General features: G+C 48.4%; 1 protein-coding gene across 27 annotated transcripts in view; it reads left to right on the forward strand.

The window, feature by feature from the left end:
- GRAMD1B (GRAM domain containing 1B) overlaps positions 1-20,570 on the forward strand; it is a 143,648-nt gene that overhangs the window by 103,005 nt on the left and 20,073 nt on the right. For 14 of the 27 annotated variants that reach the window (XM_083808656.1, XM_083808667.1, XM_083808660.1 and 11 more), the window contains 6 exons: positions 327-537; positions 7,801-7,821; positions 16,884-16,986; positions 17,868-17,971; positions 18,127-18,222; positions 18,703-18,783. In XM_083808656.1, the coding sequence (XP_083664782.1) occupies positions 327-537; positions 7,801-7,821; positions 16,884-16,986; positions 17,868-17,971; positions 18,127-18,222; positions 18,703-18,783 (616 nt within the window). Of the gene's footprint in view, positions 1-326; positions 538-7,800; positions 7,822-7,850; positions 15,212-16,883; positions 16,987-17,867; positions 17,972-18,126; positions 18,223-18,702; positions 18,784-20,570 lie in introns of those variants that run through there. The other 13 variants (XM_083808678.1, XM_083808681.1, XM_083808682.1 and 10 more) reach the window with 7 other exon arrangements.

Genomic DNA, 20,570 nt, shown 5'->3' on the forward strand with positions numbered 1-20,570 from the left:
TTAACATCTCAGATCCATACAGGAGAGAATGAGTTCATTTTCTCATTAATTTCTCTGTGGGCAGATCAATTGAAAAGTGGGTGGAAAAAGACACTGACAGGCAGCTGAAGTTCTCTCTGCCACCAGTAAATGATGCCTGTCTACTGCCTGATTTTACTGGGGAGATCAGTAAGAAGTGTGGCATGGGGTGCATTGCTTCAGGAAGCCAGATTTATCTTTTGTGCTACTGGAGAAATCTGTGGGTAATGCTTCACCTCACGGGAGGGTGCAGTTGCTTTCTCTTTGAGCTGAAGGTTAACACTTGTGCTCTTTCTTTCATTTTGCAGTACTGCCAGTAACTCAAACCGCAGCACGCCTGCCTGCTCCCCCATCCTGCGCAAACGCTCTCGGTCCCCAACACCGCAGGACTCCCAAGGAGACACCATGGTGGAAAAAGGCTCAGACCACTCATCAGACAAATCCCCTTCCACGCCGGAGCAGGGTGTACAGCGGAGCTGTTCCTCCCAGTCAGGCCGCAGTGGGGCCAAGAACTCCAAGGTGAGGAGCGAGCAGATAACTTTGGTCAAGATGTACATTTGTCCGCTGCTCTAAACTCTAATGTGGTACACTGGCTTTGTTCAGTGCCTTTTTTACTTCTGGCTAACTCTTCTCCTTCTTCTCCCATCATAATTCTGAAAATTCTCCTAACTGGGAGCTGTTTGGGTAGGTCAGACTTCAGTGCACCTCCATCATCCTTTCAGTGAACTCAGTCCAGGAATTGCTGATGGCTTGTACTGCAGCTCCATAATGGCTTTGGTAGGCTAATCTTTTGCAATCAAGGCCCTGTTTCATTGGAAGACTCTGTGATTTTAAGCAAGACCTTGAAAATCAACTGTTGCAATTACTTTTTATCAACTGGGTTGTGAAGGGTCATGGAAGAAGTAAAGGGTCCTCTGTGCAGACAGCCTGCGAAGGGCCCATGCGTTTCTCCAGTCCTGTCTAAGCCCCGTGCTGAGATGAGGTTCAAATTGCACAGAATCAGTTTGCCAGTCCTCTGCACATTGACTTTTACGGGTGCAGTATTACAACTGTCTGACAAACTCCATGGAAATCTTGGCCGGGTAGATGCTACTTTCCCTAGGGAAGTATTGTGTCTTTTGACAGACAATATTAGAACCAGTATCAGCCTTTGTTTGCCATACTCGGGGGAATAGGGTTTCAAGTTTGGGGACCCTTGATTTTCTGTGAGCAGTGGGACCTGGTAAAGCACGCTAGTGCCTTGGGAACCAAGCATAACCTTTGACTATAACCCTGATGTCAGTGGTGTATTGTAACATTGCTCTCAGGAGCACTTGCATTTTTCCAGCTTTATGAAGTGAAATGTTTCAGCCTGAATGACTTCCCGGTGTCACAGGTGGCAGAATGGCATAACTCTGATGGCTTGTGTGAAATGAGTTGTTGGATCTTTTACCCAATTTATTGCTGGATTGCACAAAAAGTCTTCATTCACTCCTCTTTGTGTTCACTGTCAGCAGAGAAAACAGGACTCCCTAGCCACTAAGGGAGGAGTGTGTGTGTTCAAAAGGGGGCGAAGGGTTTTTTCAAGATGATTCATTTGAGACCAGTCAGTTCCGAGGTTGCCTTGAGGTCAGACTTCTTCCTGTGCACACAGTAAGCTACAACCACCGCCCAGGATGGTGGATGGCAGCCTCATGATGGTGCCGTCAGGCTGGTGCACTTGGGCAGTCTGTCCCGAAAAGAAAGCCGTGCGCTTGGGAGGCAGGCAGGATGCAGGGCACGCTGTGTTTGTAGATGGGGGCCGTCAGGAGAATCACGTCCTTGGTAAGGGGTGTTGCAGAGATGAGTTGCATTGCCCTGGCCCATGATGTGCTGTGATTCAAGGCCATGGGAGTGTGATTCCTGCCAACAGAGTAACTACTAAAGCTTGATAATAATTCACGGTGCTTTTAACAAGGAAGGCGGGGGGGTACAATGCTTTCTGTTGGGTTTGTGGGTTTTCCTTCTCTTGATTTGTGAGGTAATTTTTCTTCTTTCCTTAATTTCTCTCTTTTCATTCCTGCATGCTTTCTCTCCGATTAAGTCACACAAGCGCCTCTCCAAAGTAAGCCTTCTTTTTTCTCTCCTGTGCCCCACTGTAGAATTGTCTCATCATGCAGAAACCCTCCCCGTGGTACTGAGCAGTGACTCCAGTAAGGCATTCTCCTGGTGCGGCTGCGAGAATGTCAGCAAGAGCTCACCCCGATGCCTGTAGCTGAGAAGCTGGTTTCACTTATATCACTGGGATCTCCTTAATATTTGCTCACATGGTGCGAAAAGTGGCCTGTTCCTCGCACTCCTTCAATTACTTCCAAAGAATTTTAGGCTTCGTTTTAAGATTTGCTTTCTTTCTCCCTTAAAAATAGCTGCTGTCTTTACAGGGAGAGATCTGCTGGCTCTGGTGGGCTGAATGTAATCCCTTCTCTTTCATCTCTTCTTTATGCCTTGTAGAAATGGGAGTCGATCTCCATAACTTCTTGCCTGCTTTTTTATGATGAAGACTAGAGAGGCCATTGATCTCAGTTTACTGACCTTACATGTTTTTCTGTGTGATGTAAATATTAAAGATCAGTGATTTCAAATGAACCCAGCTTAAACCTGTTAGAACAGACCTGTCCCAAATGAATTGTGAGAATTCATGGGCTCGCTCTGAAAGGTAATAAGTAGAAAATCCCTCTGTGGGTGCGTGGATAAGCTCATTTGAGATGTGATCTCAAATCTCTGTGCTACCCTCAGAAGAGTGTAAAAACCAGAAACGCTGATGGGATGCTTATTGGACAGAGTGCCAGGCTGCTGGCATTTCCATGTGTATATGCAAGTAAAGTTAAAACCAGAATGGCTTGGATGGCTTCTCAGTCTACTGAATCAATGTCTTGGCTTTTTCCCAGTTGATGCCTTGGATTTAATTCTAGGCAAGTTCCTAGTAAGCAGTGAAGTCGACAGCACTGGCTTACAGTTCCCTTTGTCAGAATGCCCCGTGTAGCCAGCCCTATCTTGCATGATTGCTGGTGTCTGCTGGAAACTTCTCCGTGTCTTTCTTCAGACAGCTTGTCTTTTGCATGGTAACTGTAGCTTGGATGCTACAAATGAGGACTGTGGGACTAAAGTCTCAGGTGAGGTGTGAAAGAAGTTCTATGGAAAACGCAGGGCTGGAGTAGCAGAGTGTCCCGAAAGGCTTGCTGGTGAGTAGGGAGAGGTGCGCGGGTAGGGCAGGTTGTGGCTGGGCTGTGGCAGGCTGGAGGTGCTTTGCCCAGCTGTGGAGAGATTTGTCAGGAGAGGTGGGAAGAGCATTGGCAGGGAGCGATGTGCATGCAAAGTGCGTTTGTACTGGTACTGGGATGTGCTTGCAGCCAGCCCCTTGCTTTTCTGAGAGGAAAAATACTTCACTACAGTTAGAGAAACAAAAGGGAGGTGGACCTGAGGTGCAAGTGCAAGGATGGATGCACGATGCAGAGAAGGGGATCCTGGGCTTGACCTCTGCCAGCCGGCGTCAGAGCCTCCTGCCCCAACCCCCTGCCCCAGCTGTAGGGTGAATCTCATCCTGTGCTCCACAAAGCCGCCCTTCCTGGAACAAGAGAGTCTGGCATCCCCTGAATCCTCTGATTCTCCCCAGGCAGATGAAGATACCTGTTCAAGACGGGGAAAGGCTAGGAACAAAGAACTGAAGGGTAAAAACTTAAAATCTCCTTTCTCAGCCTCTTCTCCTCTCCCCACCCCTCTTCTGCAAGAAGAAAAAGTCTGATTTTCCAACCTGTCTCGCTGATGAAATGAAACAGCTTGAGCCCATGAGTTTGATGCTGTGTTTATACAATTGCTGACAGTTCTGCTTGAAGTCCCTTGCCCTCTTTTTGTCTGTTGCGTTAATTGTCATGCTGCAGTGTTGCCATCAGAGGGAGTGCTTCCCCAGGAGTTTTTAAGCACTGGATTACATCTGTAGGGAATCTTTGGAGCTTTTCCGTGCAATCCACCAGCGTGGCATGGCCCAAGCCACCTAAAGGCCTGTGTCAGCCTTAAGCTTTTACTGGCAAGCACTGCTGCTCCTGGAACAGCTTTCTGAACTCAGGGAATAAAAGAGTTTTGTTTGCAGCTAACAGTGAAAATACATGTTTTTTAACCTCTTTCGCTCTTGCCCAAGGATCAAAGTTATTTGCTCTCAGTTGCATGTCTTTCAAGACTCCTCCCACTGCCTATACCTAATAATGAATGCTGAGGAGAAAACAGCAGGTTAGAGGAAAACATGAATTTTGATGTAGGCCCTGAAGATTGAGCAGTTTAGGTCAGGAGGAATCTCTGAAGCTCTCTAGTCCAACCTCGTGTTCAAAGTGGGGCTGATTTGGTAACATCAGTCTGCTCAGAATCTGCTCTAGTTGCACTTTGAAAACCTCCCCAGGTGGAGATTGCACAGCCTTGCTGGGCCCCTGCTCCAGTGCTTAACCACTCTTGTTGTGAACAGGCTTTTTCCTTCTATCCAAACAGAATTTCCCTTACTGCAGCTTATGGCTGTTGCACCTTGTCCTTTCAGCGTGCAGTTATGAGAAGAATTTGGCTGTCTTCTCATTTACAACTCCTGCTGGGTGGTGTAATCCACTTTTAGGTAGTAGGTCATGAAATTCTGGTCGTTTCGGACTGAAGTGAGCAATTTGGAAATAAATTTCATCGATTTCTTTGAGTTACTGGGCTGTGAGGGTTCAGAAGCTAGCTGAATAGCCTAGAGCCTGGATGTACGTAGATCAGGAGAAAGGGCTCTGGAATTTGTTCAGAGCTCTGTGCCCTCACCCTGGTCTGTGCCTCTGTTTCCTCTGTTCCAAAAAGGACTAGGTGATGTCTCTGGAGTCCATGGCAAGTCATTCACTTGGCAAAATGGTTCCGTTCCTCCGGAAGCAGCAGTACGTAGGAGTGAGTTGTGATCCTGCTCCCAGTAATGCTAAAAGGTGGAAACTTCTGTTGGCATCAAGCTAGCAGGCTGAACTTCATATACGTGATCCGCTGCTTCCCATCTGCACTGTAAAGCTGTAATCTTCCAAAGAAATACATGCAAATGTAGGGTCATTACCCTGTGAAGATTCAGAGGCAACACTACATTAATTAGAGGCTCAGAGCAAAGCCCCCATTTTTTTCCTTCCTCAACTTCTCCTAAGTTCTTCCTGGTTACAGCCACCATGTAGCTATGAACTCTGGTATCTGCTCCTATGGCATCATCTCTGACAGCCAGTGACATCTTTTCTACCTCTGTGTGCAACTCCCTTCCTCTGTTGCTCATTTATTTTAACTTTTCAGTTCTAATGTTTGTGGTTTCTTTTTCCAGTATGACAGACTTAACCTGCTCAAAGTAAGAATATGTTTTTCCTTTTTCTTTCTTTTTCCCCTCTGTTATTTTTTGCTCTCTTGATTTTCACAGTTTGCATCCCTCTATATTCTGATGCTCAGTGATTTAAAAAAAAAAAAAAAAGAAAGAAAGAAAATTTAAGGTAGATTTAAGGAGTCAGATTTACACTGAGGCTTAGTTTTGCTCCTCTTTGGACTCTGTAGTCTGTTCTACCTGCAAAACATAGGGGTCAGGAGGAGGGAACCTCCTCGTGTTTAGAACACTTGGCAGAAACTAAAGATGAGGCTTGGGTATCAGTATGACTGTGTGGAAGGGGAAGAAAGCCACAGAGAAATCACAATTGGGGAAATTCAATTGTGCAGGGCAAAAGGAGTTACTGCAATTAATGTAAGGGAGGGGAATGAACTCCTGTTGCAGCGTGCCGACACCACACGTGCACCCTGATTTAAAAGGCTCAGTAACAGCAGCGTTTTGTATATGCCAATTTTAGTTTGATTATGGATTTTTTCCCCAGGAATGTCTGAGTTATGCATTTTGCTCATTAAGGCAGACAGATGGCAAAACAAATCTGCAGGAAAATCACTCCATCTTAGATCCTGTGCTCCTGAGGACAAGGTGGTTTGTACGAGGATAAAGCGTAATTCCCCTGATTTTTTTAGTATAGCCTGAATTGCATAAGGCCTTTTTCCATGTCCTCCTTGGAGAGAAGGATGAATTCAGCTGAACCATTTATGAATGGAGCCTATGGTGAAGTATGGAAATGTGTAGCAAGTAAGAGAAAATTTGGCTGGTTGGTCAACGAGTCAGATGTGAGATCTTTTTAGCATCAACCTTTTGTATTTGGTACTGTGGTACATACCATGTTGCTGTGGGGTTTTTCGTTAGAGACCAGAGCAGCGAACAGGATGCTGTCCCAAGTGGCAGAAATGCCCAAGGTGGCAAGGGGCCCTTTGGAAACGTTGGCTCTGCGAGGGGGATCCAGATGGCAGGGAAGTCTGTATGGAATGGGACATAGGGAGCACAGAAAACTGAAAGCAGGGAGGTTTAGGAAGAGAACAGTGTAGGCGAACCATGTCTTCATAGGTATCTCTGGTCCAATCTGATCTCATTAACACTTTGCGCCTACTTTCCTATGGTAAGACATCCTGAACGTTGTTGGTCCTCATGTGGGCTGTCCCAGTGCAGCTGATTTCTGTGCTTCCGTGAATACGAACTTACCTCTCTGAGTGAAACTTTCACAGACTGTCATAAGCCAGAGAAATAAGTTCGTTTTCCTTCATATTCTAGACTGGATGGGGTATAAAGCTGTGAGGAATACTCCCAGTCCGAGGTCAGAAGCAAGATGACTTCAAAGAAAGAAATGCAGCAAAACGTTGCTTCTGTCTTTGTCCATGGAACTGAACTCCCGCGGGTGTAACGCAGACATGCTGCCGGTGGTCAGAAGAGGGGGACAGGCACAGCTGCGTGGCTGCTGACACACGAAGTGCCTGACCATGAGCTCTGCCGCTGACCGCTGTTAATGGTGAAAGGCTATGGTGCCTCCCAGCCTCGTTGCTCTGAGGTTAATCCACCCTAAAATGGGGGATGCCTGTAATTGCTGTCAGCTCTGCTCTGTGTCCTGACACTGGAAAGCCAGCCTCACTGGAGTGGGAGTGTGAAGCCTATTTCTTCCTCCCTCTGTGCTGATGAATCTCACCTCCAGCTGAAAATTGCCAAGTGTGACTTTCCAAGCTGAGCTAGCTTTTTCATACGCTCCAGTGTGACATGTGGCCTGCCCTCAAACCGTCTGAAATGCCATAATAAGAACAAAAAATTACATGTGCAGAGGATGCAAAGCACTATGCGCTGAAATTATGCAAAAGTCTTTTTCCATTCAGCTTTTCTAGCGATTTCCTTCAGCAATTTTCCTGTCTTTGTATGCGTCTCCCATTTAAAATTTAAAATAAAGTTTTGCCTGGTGGCTGTTGTGAGCAAAATTGTGTGCCTGCCTTCTGACAGTTCTTCAAGGGCTTATTTGCAGAGGATCTGTTCAAATCGGTGATTTTTACAACCTAGCCAGCAGCTGTGGAAGAATAAAGCCTCTAAAAGAAACGGCTGGCACTGCTTATGGTTAGCTCCTCTGCTGCTAGTGGGCGCTGCTGTTCTGCAAAATGATTGCAGCGTGAGTTTGTGTGTGCGTGTGCGTGCATGCGGACATGCACACATTAGCCTGAACTGTTTCCTATTATAGACTCATGCTCCTGGATTTGTTCTTTGTTTCTGTAACTGGGAATAACTGTTAGACTGCACTGTGAAATCCATTGAAATCTTCTGTTTAACCTCACTTTCACTTCGCTAATTATGCAAACCAGATTGGACCTAGTTTCTCTGTCCGTCTTTCTTTTTGATCCTAAGATCTCTGTGCTAACTAATGCTTCTCTTTTATTTTGTCCTTACAGAAAAGCCAGAGTTGGTATAATGTAAGTACTCCAGTTTCTCTTGTCCCTGGGTGAAAATGGGCTGGGTGCCTGGGGGGGAAGGTGCAAAGGGGCTTTGCAGTGGCAGTGGGGCATACTGGCCATTTCCCAAAAGAGGAGATGGAAATGGCTCAGAACTGGCAAAGGAGGACTGACATCCTGAGGGAAAGGGTGCCAGCGGTAGGGAGCAAAAGCTTTGTCTGTGCAGTCACTCTTCTGATGATCTCTACATCCTGTACCTTCCAGTTTCCTGGCAGAGTTGGTCTTGATGTGGTGTCAAACAGAGCTGCCACCATGCAAACCCTTTGCATCTCTCAGGGTGGTGTGGGGTGAGAGAGGAGTTATTTTCTGTTGATCTCACAGAAACGCAAACCATCGCCTGCTTCTGCCTTGATCTTATTTTTGTTCTGCAAGCACGCGGGGCAGTGTTTAGGCACAAAGCTGGCGGTTTGCGAGTTTCCACAATCGGTGCCACCTTTGCATGGTCGAACCCCACCCCTGAAGCGCTTTGAAGCAGATACGAGCAGCACGGTGGCTTTGTAGCCAAATGCAGCAGCCTTTCCACGTTCAGTAGCGATTTCTACCTTCCTGCAGCGCCAGGTGTGGGAACCAGTGATTTTAGCAGATACAGCGTGCTCAGATTTGACAGAGGCGTGAGAGGCACACTTATTTGCTGTACGTAACCAGCACTGGGACGTTTCACTCTCTCTGCCTCGTCTCAGAAGCCGTGGCTGGCGTAGGTAGCATGCTGTGCAGCCGTGGCAGCCTGCCGGAGCTCTGGCTGGATGTGCTGGCTGGGGAACGTGCATCAGGTGCTGCAGATCTGTGGCTCTCTGTGGTAGCACTGCCTCAGGTTTGGCTGGGATCATGACTCTGAATCACAGCACAGAGATGTCAGAGAGGGGCTGTGCCAGAGCATGTTCTTTCTTTGTTGCCGTTGAAGGAGGAGGTGCGTTTGTCTCACTTTTTTGCACCTTTCACTGCTTTAGTGATTACTAGCCCTAGTAAGCCTGCTATGTCTCTGAGGTGAAATCCCCTTCAATGATTATTTAAGGTGTTAAATGCATCTGGGTTGATGTCTGAATCCTTTGTGCTCTCGGTAGGAAACAGACAGGCCTCTCTCGAAAAGAGAAGGGAATTTAATAAGGTTGGAGAGGAGGGGGAGAGAAGCGGGAACAGAAAACAGCTGTCCTCTTGGCAGGGACATCAGTGCAGAGCTCCCTTTGTTGTGGGGGAAGAGCCAAGTGGGATAATCAGATCGAGAGCTAGCTAGCAGCAAGGACAGGAGAAGACGTGATCTCAGAGGCAGATGGAGGCGTGGAGGCAGTGGCACGAGGAATGAAGCATAACCCACGGTGGCCCAAGGTGGTGGAGCAGTGGCAGTTAGAGGAACCGTGGAGCGAGGCACTTTGGGCACGTAGGCACCCCAAACCGGCGCGTGAAGTCCGTGGCTAAAGGTGACTTCTGCTATCCCACAAGAGCTGATGGAGGCGGTAGCTGCCGAGATCCATTCCCTGCTGCACGATGCTTGGCTGTGGTCTGCTTCTGTGGGTCTCGTGTGTTTGTATCCTCTCTATCTTATCTTTCTGTTCTCTTGTTTTTCCTCCATATATTTTCAGCATGAGAGACAGTACATCCGGAGAGTAAGCACTGGCTGCATTTTTTGTGGTTTCCCCCCACAATTATTTTCCTTTAGAAAGCAAAACAAAACACGTTCTAGTTAGTAGAGACGGTCTGGCCAGATAAAAGCAGCAATGTGGAAACACGGATGGGCTGCAAACTGCAGGAAGGCATTCAATCCTATTGCTAGTATTAACATCAAAAATTTGCTAATGTGTCTCCTTGATAGAGTTTCTCTTTTTTTGCCAGCTCCTTCCAGGCAGGATTTTTCTGGCACTTGGACCCTTCTGACTCCTCTATTTCTTACCCCACTGTGAGCAGCTGTAGAAATGAATCCGTGGAGGCTACCCCTTCATGAGGCCTTACAGTTTCATTTTACCCATTTCCCCTCACTATCATTTTACGTAAACTTCTCTATGCGTGCAGCAAACGCTCCACAATTGTTCTTTGTGTCTCTTTGGCAGCCCTGGGTGCCAGGCACTGTACAACACAAAACAAAAATATAGTCGTTGCCTCAAAGAGCACATGGCCCTCAAAGCTCCCCAGAGCATCAGTGGTCAGAATGCCGGTTTTCTAAGATGACTTCAGTTTTTGCTGCTTTTAACTGGTCTTTTTGTCTTTGTAGCACTTTATCCCTCTTTGGCAGTTGGAAGCCTTCCTTCTCTCTCCCTCGATTCTTTATTCTCTACTTTTTCCTTACGATGTTACCGACTTCTCCACCCTTGTGTGTTCTCCTCTTGATCCTAGCAGTGCTTTTTAGGATTGGCATCCCTACCAGATTGACAAGTGGGAGAAAGGGAGTGAACCAAGGTCATGGCTTGATTTGGCAAGAGTCCTGCCCTTTCATGGTCTTGGTGCTTTCTCTTCTTGGCTCTCCAGAGGAAGAGTGCAAGATGGTTGGGTGCACAGTGAGCGTTAGAAAACAAAACCAGAATAAATGTGCTCAACCGTACGGGGTTTGCTTTGTGTTTGTGCCCTTACGGTGGAAAAGCAAACGTCACTGGGCTGGCTGGGTTCACTGGCAGTGGAAAGGAAAAGTCTCCCGAGGTGTTTCTCATGCCTTTGGTGAGGAACAGCAGACAAAGAACCTCTGGCTTGAAGAACTTCTTCTCTTACGGATTAAACCCCAGTTTGTTGGTCAGCTCTGGTTTCAGCCCCACTCATCCGTGCTCATCCATCAGGATGCAGTTTGAGTGTGTCTGCACTGGAATTGTGTGTCTGCATGTTGAATTACTGTTAATCGGTTTATTATTTTTAAAATGATTTTTTTAAAAAAGAATAGAGCTCATAAACAAGTTTTCTCTTTAATTTTGTTTACTAAAACATGACTTATTCTGAAGACCTGATGTGCTTAGAGGTGGGGAAGGATGAGGTTGCACTGGCTCTGTGGGATACAAGAACTCCACAAGTTGGTAGAAGGAATTCCTCACCCAGCAGAAGTCACTAAAATGAGAGACAAATTGGAGACATTTTGGTGCTAAAGTAGAAAAAGCGTCTCTTTTGTCCTTCTCTTTCTTGCTGGGCTCTGGGTGAAGAGCCTCATGTTTGAGCATGGAGGAGCTCTTAGGTTTCATGTCCTGAGGTCAGTGCCAGTTGAGGCCCTGAGCCTTGCAAATCTACCAGGATTTTTTTTCTGCTTGCTTCTCCGTCAGCTGGCCTGGTGATCCTTCTGCTTCCCTGACTGTTCCTAAATCAGGCTGTGCATCTCTGATTTCCCACAGCATTTCTGGCTGCCGCTCTATAGCAAGGGTTACTTCTGTGCTGGGAGCTGCCATGCCTCAGGAGAATCTGTAGAGCATACTCCCAGAAAAGAGAGTAAGAGAGAGGATCTTGAAAAGTTAGAGCAAACGCAGTTGACACTGGGGAAGATGTGAGATCTGTGTCTGTCCAGGAGGATTTCAGTTTAATATTTAGGTCCCAAGGTCAGCCCTCCTCTGTACTCCTTTCCCTTGTGTTTATCTGCTTGCGGTCCTTTCACCTGCCTTCTCTTTTGGAACCATGCTTCAATTTTTTTCTTCTTACAGCTTTTCCCTCTACTTGACCCGAGCCTCCACCTCTTCACCCATGTACAGTACAGTTCCAGAGTGGTTAGCGGGGAAAAAAATTACAGTGAGAAGACAGTAATTGCCTCTTTCAGGTATTCTTAAGTACTACCAAAGACCTTTACTGTCCTGGTGAGTCTGAAAAGTTCAACAGCAGTACGGTTCTATCCGCTTGTCTTTGGGAGAGCAAAGTCTGCACCGAGGATTGCGCCGAGTGGGTCAAAGCCCCAACAGAAGCCCTGCACCTGCGGTTCTGCAAACAAAGGCTGTGCACACAGGGCAGCTTTCCCAGCAGTGGCTCCAGGGAAGGCCTCTGCCGAGCCATGCACAAACCCGAACAGTCGGCTTCAGGTATCACTGCTCGCTGTATTTCGCTCCGACCGCAGCTCTGCAGGCTCTCCCTGGCTGTAGTGCTGGAGCTGCGTGCTGTGTGTCACCGTTTGCAAAGTGAGTGGGAAAACATGCTCAGTGAATACAGTAATACACCGCTGAAGCTTTTCTTCATAGAGGAAAGCAGTGGTATAATTTCTAAGCCATAGGAGAATCACAGCCAGAGACTGCAGAAAGGAGCGCAAAGGAGGGATGTGGTCTCCTGTGGAAATGTCCTTTCTGGAGCTGTGCACTGTTGGTATCCTCTGTAACTTTTGAACTTTCTAAGCAATTTCAGCTTGCAGAGCTGAATGTCTCAAAAATAAATCTGGTCAGATTTGCGTTTTGGTAGGTAGCTGCGTAAAGGAGAGAGCCCAGGCCCTGGGAGAGCTGCAGCAAAGCACATTAGGAGTCAGGAGGTGGCTGAGGGCCTTTCTTTGTGAAGCCTTTTAAGCAGCACTTGCAGCTTCTTAACAACGTCAAATGATCAGGAGACTGAGCACCGTAAGAAATCAGCCTTTGATGTCTTGGTGTGCTGTCTTCTTTCCTTGCAGCACCCTCTTGGAGACCTCATAGATGCCAGAGCGAAGGGGGAATCTCAGCTGTTGGAATGAGTAAAATAACCCGGATTAAGACCAAGAGAGGGAAATGAAGCACTGTTTTAGCGAAAACATCAGAAATATCTTCCCAGTGGGTGGCAGCCTGAGTCTGACTCAGCACCAGCAATCTTATAGCGGGGCTTATTGCAAAAACCCAGGCCTGACGATGAGGTAGTGAGGTGCTGAATGAGCTGCCTTACTCTCTGAATCAGTGCTCTCAGCTTTCCAGTGCCAGTAACCATTTTGTCAAGCTGTTCCTGGAGCAGCGTAACTCCTTGGCTTTCAGGTGTTTTTCACCGGCAGTTCCCCCCGGGGTTTCCATGATGTCAGGCGTATCGATTACCGGGCCTGGCACGCCCGCTGTGGTGGAGCGGCACTAAATTAGAAATGAACTTCTGTGCACGCTCATGGGATGATGAATTCAAATTCACTCTACCACAGACTGCCAGTGATTACTTTGAAGCTTCTCCCTCTGGTGTTAATTCACTTTTAAAAGAAAGGAAAAGAAAAAAAAAAAGAAGGAAGTCCCCAGTGACCTGACCAGATTTGGAAGAAGCGCCGTGGGACAGGTGGCCAGTTGCTTTGCTGGCATTAATCAGCACAGCAGTCCTGCTGTCAGTGGGGTCTACACTCTCCCCCACGAGCAAGGCACGTATCCTGCTCTTTCCATTAGTTCTGATCTGTCCAGAGGCAATGCAAGTCTTCCACAAAGGCTTAGGAGCAAGTCCATCAGTCACGCAGATCAGTTAAGGTTTTCCTTCCTGGTTTTCTCCCTGCCTCCTTATGTCTACCTGTGTTCTGTGCCGTGTGCTGTGCCAGACTCTACCTTCCTCAGCTGTTGTGTTGTCAGACTTCCCTGTCCTGTCCCATCCCCCAGCAGCAGCTGCTTTAGATTTCCTCCCAGAGGATTTTTCAGCATATTACCAGCGAGTCGTGGCCCTGGCAGGGTCACGCTTTTCTCCCCGTTCCCCCCCGAAAACTCCCCTCCACCCATCGCAGTGCCATCCTGTCCTGTCCCTCTCTGTTTGCAGTAGGGTTAATGTTTGCTGTCACCACCTCCGGGTTGGCTCTTCCGATCGCTCGTGCCATTCAGATCTGCAATGGGAGAGGTGGGTGGCTGCGGAGACGGAGAAACATCCTGGTGAGATTTTTTGGAAGCAATCCCATACGGAGTTTCCAGCAAGACAGGCCATTCAGTAAAACAACACAGGTGCCTCGCAGTCGTCTGCAGTGCTAATACCTTGTCCTTCCTGGGCTGCAGAAGTTGCTTTCCTCACCCTTCAACTGGGGATGCTGGGTGAGTGCAGGCAGATGCGAGGAGCAACGCCTTCGTGGTGCACCTGAGCAGCTCGATGGTCCTCCCTGCCAGCGGGCACCCTGCTGCACTCCGTGGCCCTGCAGTGAAGCCATGCCCTTGTAGGTTTTGTGTGGTTGGAAACATCTGTGCCCCCGGTTTGTTAGGAAGAACTAGGATTTTTCATCAGTGTGCTTGCGTCTGGTTCTCGCAGCTCAGCATCGTGGCTGAGCGGAGCTGGCGTGGCGTGGGCTTTTCCTGTGCATTTCCACGCTTGAGCAGAGATGGAGAGTGTGGGGACGGAGGGCAGAGGGATACGGGGAGCTGTGCTCCAAGCAATCTTCCCGAGACCTGCAGGGAGTTTGTTTGCTGGAGCCTGCGGGAGCCCTTGCTCGTCCTTTCCGAAGTGATCTGGCTGATGAATGAAACCGAGAAAGACCCAGGCTTTTTGGGGGGCGCAGGAGTAGCTGAGCTCTAAAATTTTTTAACTCCGCGGGTCTTGCAGGGCTGATTTCATCATCGCTCTGTTCTTTCAGCTGGTCCCTCCTTAACCCAGCTCCCCTCACGCCGCCCCCACCGCAGTGTCCAGCAGCTCTCCACGACAGGAAACATCTGCTGGAGGCTGAGCCTGGGTTACTGCAGGGCATTGGCCGGCAGAGCTCCCCACTCCAGTAACTGGAAGCATGTGCGAGGCACTTTGGTATCCCCCCGCCTGCTCTTTCCATGAGAAACCTCCCCAAAGACCAAAGCTGCCTTTCCGAGCAGAGGGACGAGAGGAGAGAGCCTGAGGCAGGCGCAAGAATAAGAATCGCTGCTTTTCTGCTTTCAAAGCAGGGAAAAAACACCAACAGCTGAAGGCTCTGAGCTGTTTGGTGTCCTGTTACTGTGGGGTGCTGGCCATCAGACCTGTGCTGGGTGCTTGCTCGCGGTCCTGGCCACTGGGGCTGGCTCAGGAGTCGCAGACGCCTTGCACAGCCTGCCTGGGACATCTTGGGCTGTCGGCGCTTTTGCAGCCCTTTTTCAAGGGATACCCACAGCAAGCAGTGGGTGAGACAGGAGCAGAAGAGCGCAAACGCTGCCCGCCAGCACGCTTATCCTCATGAGCCACTTGGAAAAGGTCCTCCCCAGGGCGAGTCCCCTCTCAGAGCTGCAGAGGCCGCTAGGGCAGACGACCTGAACGCGAGCGGGGAAGCAGGGGAAGGCACACGAACTCCTGCCAAGCTGCTGTATCTCTTTCGACTTTGAATCTAAACAAGAAGCGGTGACAGCAGGAAGAGGAAAAGCAGTCTGCCTGGGAACACGGGGAGCTGTGCGAGCGCGGAGGGGACGCTATGGATCCCTTGCCGGAGTGCGAGGCTCTCTGGGATCTTGTGCTGCATCAAGAGCTCTCAAGTCTGCTCTCGGACCTGGACGGGCTTGTCGACTTGTCCCAGGAGTATGTCAGCAGTGGATCAGATGAAATTCTAGCTGTGAGTGTCTCTAAACTGAGCTGTTTTTCGCCGTAACAGAAGTTCTGGTGCTAAGCAGAAGCGTCCGTTGCAGTGCAGGCTTTGGACGGGTCAGAACATCCCCGGCTGTGGGGAAGGGAGGGGAGCAGGGCTCCCCATGGAGACAGAACTGCTAAGTCTGGTCTGTAACGCGTTAAACCCAGAGCTCAGCACTGATTATGATCTCTATTCCTCCCTCCTTTCCCATCCTCTCCGCGTGTCCCAGGAAATCTTGGGCTTAGGCTCTTACTGGAGCCCGTCTCTGGCCAAGGTCTTTTCCAGATATTCAGGCTAGAAGTTCGGTAAGTGAAATGATACTTCTGTCAGTTGCTGCTTTGTAGATTTTATTCGGAATCAAGACACCTTCCTTCGGGCCCACAGGTCTGAAACAAAGATCCGAAGTGCTAAGATGTTAAAAAATATTGTTTCTAGTTCGTTAGTTCATTGAAATGCTGTGTGGAAGAGGGAATGCTTTTGGGGGGGAGCGGGGTGGGGGTGTCTGTGCTTCTTTCTTTTCTTTGACAGCATTTGACAGTTTTGTAAGGCTAATAACCTTCACATTCCTCCTATCCCTTCAGCACTCCCCCCCCGGTTTCTCAACCAGAAACTACCTTCTATAATCACATTCATTTGGGGGCCCTTGCTGGGAGGCTCTGATGCATGCCCACCTTTCTGCATTGGGAGAGTACGTTGTGCAGCTGGAAGAGGTAGGAAGGGGTTGTTGAGAGGAAAGTGAGGTCTGGAGGGAAGAGCTTGTCCCCCAGGTTGCTCTGCCTTCCCCACGTTTGTGGGAGAAAGAGCAGGAGAGATTAGAGGAGAGACATGGGCCTCCTGAAATTGTACCTGCCTCTCTTTCAGTCAGTTCTGCCTTCAGAAGTTCTGGCTATTCTGAGCTGCCGTCAGCACGTGCGTGGCATGCAAGAGGTGGTCTTTGGCTAGAACTGTCGGTCCTGGGACAGAGTCACATCAAAGTTTAGTAAACAGCAGAGAGAAGCCAGCTCCTGATCTCCCTCCAGCCAACAGCACGGTTTTGTTTGATGCCTTCCGTGAGGCCAGGTGTCTGCAGAATAAACACAAAACAGGGTCAAGTCGCTGTGCAAGCCTCTTCTGCACCCCACAGAGGTGTTCCCCCTATACCGGCAGATAGCTGTGGGTTCCCTAACTGCCAGGTGGAGCACTCGATGGGGAGAGGAGAGGGCATGACTGCATTATTCCTGAGCTGACAGTGATCGTTCGAGCTCCCCTGGCAGAGCTGCAGCTACACTGAAGCACCTATGGCCCGGGGTTGCAATGCTGTTCCTGGAGAGCTGAGGAGTGGCAGCCAGCTGAGGAATTGCAGACAGGGTGTGCATCATACCTTGTACAGTCTGTGACTGCAGGAAAAGGGATTTCCTCTGCATCCACAGCTTCCACGCAGTTCTGCACTGCAGACAAAGGCATAGGCCTTCTGCTCTGTGCGTACTCTTCCAAGTCAGGTTCTCCTCTTCCTCTCACTTAATGCACTAAATCCCAGATCCTCCCACCTGTGCCTGCTGTGATGGGAGCTCCTGGCCTCGTGCTTTGTAAGTGCATCTGACCCCCCTTCTCCTTACCTAGGTGTTCCTGCTTTCCCACTCCGTTTCTCTGTACTCATGCCTGCCCATCTCTTTAACAGGCGCTCTGTTATTTGCAGGTGTTGAGTCCAACCTACAAACAACGGAATGAAGATTTCAGGAAACTCTTCAAGCATCTTCCCGACACGGAGCGTCTCATTGTAGGTAAGGACTGTCCTCTGTGCCGTGCTCTTTTGTGCTGGCCCGTGGTTTTGGGAGGAAATCCAGCACACGGACATGCAGCTTTTTCCTCTCCTAAGAGATTGTCACCAAGGAACAAGCCCACTGTCTCTTTTCTGTGCACAGACAGTCCCCCTCCTCACTGTTTCTAATGGATTTCACTTGTTTCACTTCAGGGAGAGCACAGCTGATCAGTATCAGCTACAGCCTTGTCTCCTGCTGACTTCGGGTGTATGTTTTCCTCCGCAGTGCTCCCCAAACCCGTTAGTGTTTGAGCTCTTTCCGCAGTTGGTTAGGGTTGCCTGTCTCAACATGCATGGCCCTGAGCTTCCCTTTTTCAAGCTCCTTTGTACATCCCCGATGCTCCCTACTCATGACTCTTCCTGTATTCATCTAGGCTTTGGCCTTGCAGCTAATTAGTGATTGCCTACTGCATTGCATCTGTTCTTTTATCTAATGTAACTGGTGATTTCATACCGTGTCTCACACTGTTGCAATATGCACAGACTAGCAGAGGACTAGAAATTGTTTAGTAGGCTTAAATTGGGAGAGGAATGAGCGATGACACTAGAAGGCGAGAAGGAAAACCCAGGTTAAAATGTGGAGACAGGATGCTACTGAATGACCAGCTAACAAGGCAAGATAGTTTTACCTCTAAGAGAGATGGTCTGTGGCATGCCCTGGGGAGAAATCGTAACCTAGTGGGCAGAACAGCAGCTATGGCTCAGTTCCTTCTGGCTCACAATCCTTTCTGCAGGATTGTGTCGGGTAATTTCTTCTCTTGGTGCTGCTGCTTATCCTCACGTTTAGGCTGCCATGTCTTCTCATTTGATGCTCCTTAATTACCATGTGTTGTTCACCCACAGATTACTCATGTGCACTACAAAGAGACATTCTCCTGCAGGGCCGCCTCTACCTCTCAGAAAACTGGATCTGCTTTTACAGCAACATCTTCCGCTGGGAGACATTGGTAAGGCTCTCCGACTGGCACACGGAGCATGTGTTCTACGTCAGTTTATTTGCTGACAACTTTAAAAGCACTCTTTCCGTCGTCTTTCTCACCAGTGTCTCTCATTACCTGCTTTCTTTTTCTGCCTTCCCCTCTCTGCATGGCTCTGACTGTAGCTGACAGTTCGCTTGAAGGATATCTGCTCGATGACCAAGGAAAAAACAGCACGGCTCATTCCTAATGCCATCCAAGTTTGCACTGACACTGAAAAGGTACATCCTTGAAGCCTGCACTTTGTGGGTGTCAGGGGCAAGGGAGTGTAAGTGTGTTAACACCACCTCCATGGGAGTTTTCCAAACTGACTGCTTGTGGTACGTGGGGCCTGGGAGAAAGCACTAATGGAAAAGGGTTGGGTGCAGAGCTTCTGCAGACCTGGGGCTTGGGCTGAGTCGGGAACTCATGTAGCTTGTGTGTGGGCATGGAGGAAATAGAAGATCTGGGTTTTGTAGTAGCACACAGCTAACTGAGCTGTTTCTGTGCTCAGAGCAGCTTTGTGGGTTGAGAGGCACTCAGCCTCGCCGTGAAGTCTCCATGGACTTCAGTCTGTGCCCAGGAGCTGAGCAGCAGCGCTGTGTGCCTTGCTCAGTCCCTCTGTGTGCTGTTTCTGGAAAATGATCCCAGCAGGTGTGCCTCTTCATCCCTTTGCTGGGCCTTTTCTGAACTGATTTTTCTCTCCATCTCTTCCCATTCAGCACTTTTTTACTTCCTTCGGGGCTCGAGACAGGACGTACATGATGATGTTCAGACTCTGGCAGAACGCTCTCCTTGACAAGGTACAGAGACCAGCATCTCAGCGTTGGGGGGGATGAAAGGGAGGTGGTGGATTTATGCAGAAGCACAGTACCTGTGACAAGCATATATACATAAAAAAAAAAAAGACGTAGGGTCAGTAAGTACGTGTGTGTTTAGGTGGAGCAGGTACGTAGCTGCAGGTGCAAGTATCTCTTTTTGCATGGAGTTCTGTCTACCCACAGACACATCTTACACACACAGTAGATGTCTCTTTGCCTCTGCTGAGGTGTGGAAGCAATCAGGAAGGAGATTGTTCAGGTCTGTAATACAAGTGAAACAGCCTAGAAGAAAGCAGTTCAAAATGCAACAGAAATAGCTCACTGCACTGGCAAAGTTCTTAGGAAGTCTGTTCTTCAGCAGTGTGGAGTTCAAGATAGGGCAGGAAAGAAGCATGTGTTCAGCACATCCCAAAACCAAACACGATGGTGGGTGTGGGGTGCATTGGGTAAAGGCTCAGTAGGTTGGATTTTAAAATAAAGCAAGGATATGCACTTGCTATGTCAAAGACCCCGTATATCCTATATTTGGTTCTGAGTATCTGTTCCAATGTCCAGTGAGTATTTCTGGCCTCACTCCAGGAGTAAGACTGACAAACCGATCGTACAGGGCTGCCAGCATTTGGAGACGTTCAGGGCTTGAGTTCATACCGTACTGGGATGCTGAAGTAATCAAGTGCTAGAATGCCCCGTCCTGAAATTGGGGTAGTATTTAGTAGGCAAAAGGATCAAATTGCATTGGGCAGCTCATGTTGCTATCGGATGCTGTAATTTAATCGGCCCTTTGAAGTTTATCACAAAATTCAGCGCCCTTGGTTTCAAGGTCATGGCAAACAGGAACTAAGATTTGGAGTGATAAAGGCAGGAAACCCTGAGGGAGCTCGTTTGCCAAATGAAGGATCCATGCCTGGCACAAGGGAGGGAGAAAGAGCCTAGCGTGGTTTTTCTGCTAACATGTGAATTAAAGAGAGTGTATGGGAGAAGAAGGTAAAACAGCTGGATATGTTTCTGAATAAAAGTCTCTCATTTGAGTGTTTTTCGTACTTTTGACTGCTAGTTTTAGGAGCTAGATTAAAAATTTCCTGCCTTATCACGTACAGTAACTATGGGAAGAAGTTTACGCCAGCAACTCTGAAAAAGTTCACTAGGTTTATTTTTTCTCATTACCAAGAAATCTTTGTCATTGGTCATAACTTTCTCGTGGGTAAAAATCCATCTCCTTTCATCCATGCAGCACACACTTAAATCACGAGTTCACCGACCCATTTCTTGAGGGCTCCAGAATGCAGTCATGTGGGAATCAATGAACTTGCATTGTAAAAAGCTGGGCTTTTGTGAAAGGTCTTGATAATTCATTTTTTCTTTTTAACCGGAGATACAATACAGTCTTTTCCCAGTAGTAACTCTTCTTGATTTTAAACTGCAGCAGGAAATGTTTCTCTCTGTTGCTGTTTCAGATAGTTTCCCCAGCAGGTGTAATCTTTAGGTAGTTTTCATTTAAACAAAGTCGAAGGGGAGAAAAACTCAACATGTGTTGGGGTTTGGTGTGGTAGAGCAGACATTAAATGGAGACACAGCAGAAAACACATGTGGGGGAAAACACAGATTTATTGCTTACAATATTACACGCACAGCACCGTAGTGGTGGGAGATCTCATTTCTTGTGCTGCTCCGGGTGTAGCCTCCTGTTGGCTTTCTGACAGTGTCTTCAGTAACCTGAGCTTGTGACCTGGAGAAATAACGAAGTCAGATTTTAGGGCAGAACCTGAGCT

Source organism: Anser anser (genome assembly GCF_964211835.1).
Source record: "Anser anser genome assembly, chromosome: 22".
Taxonomy (NCBI): Eukaryota; Metazoa; Chordata; class Aves; order Anseriformes; family Anatidae; genus Anser; species Anser anser.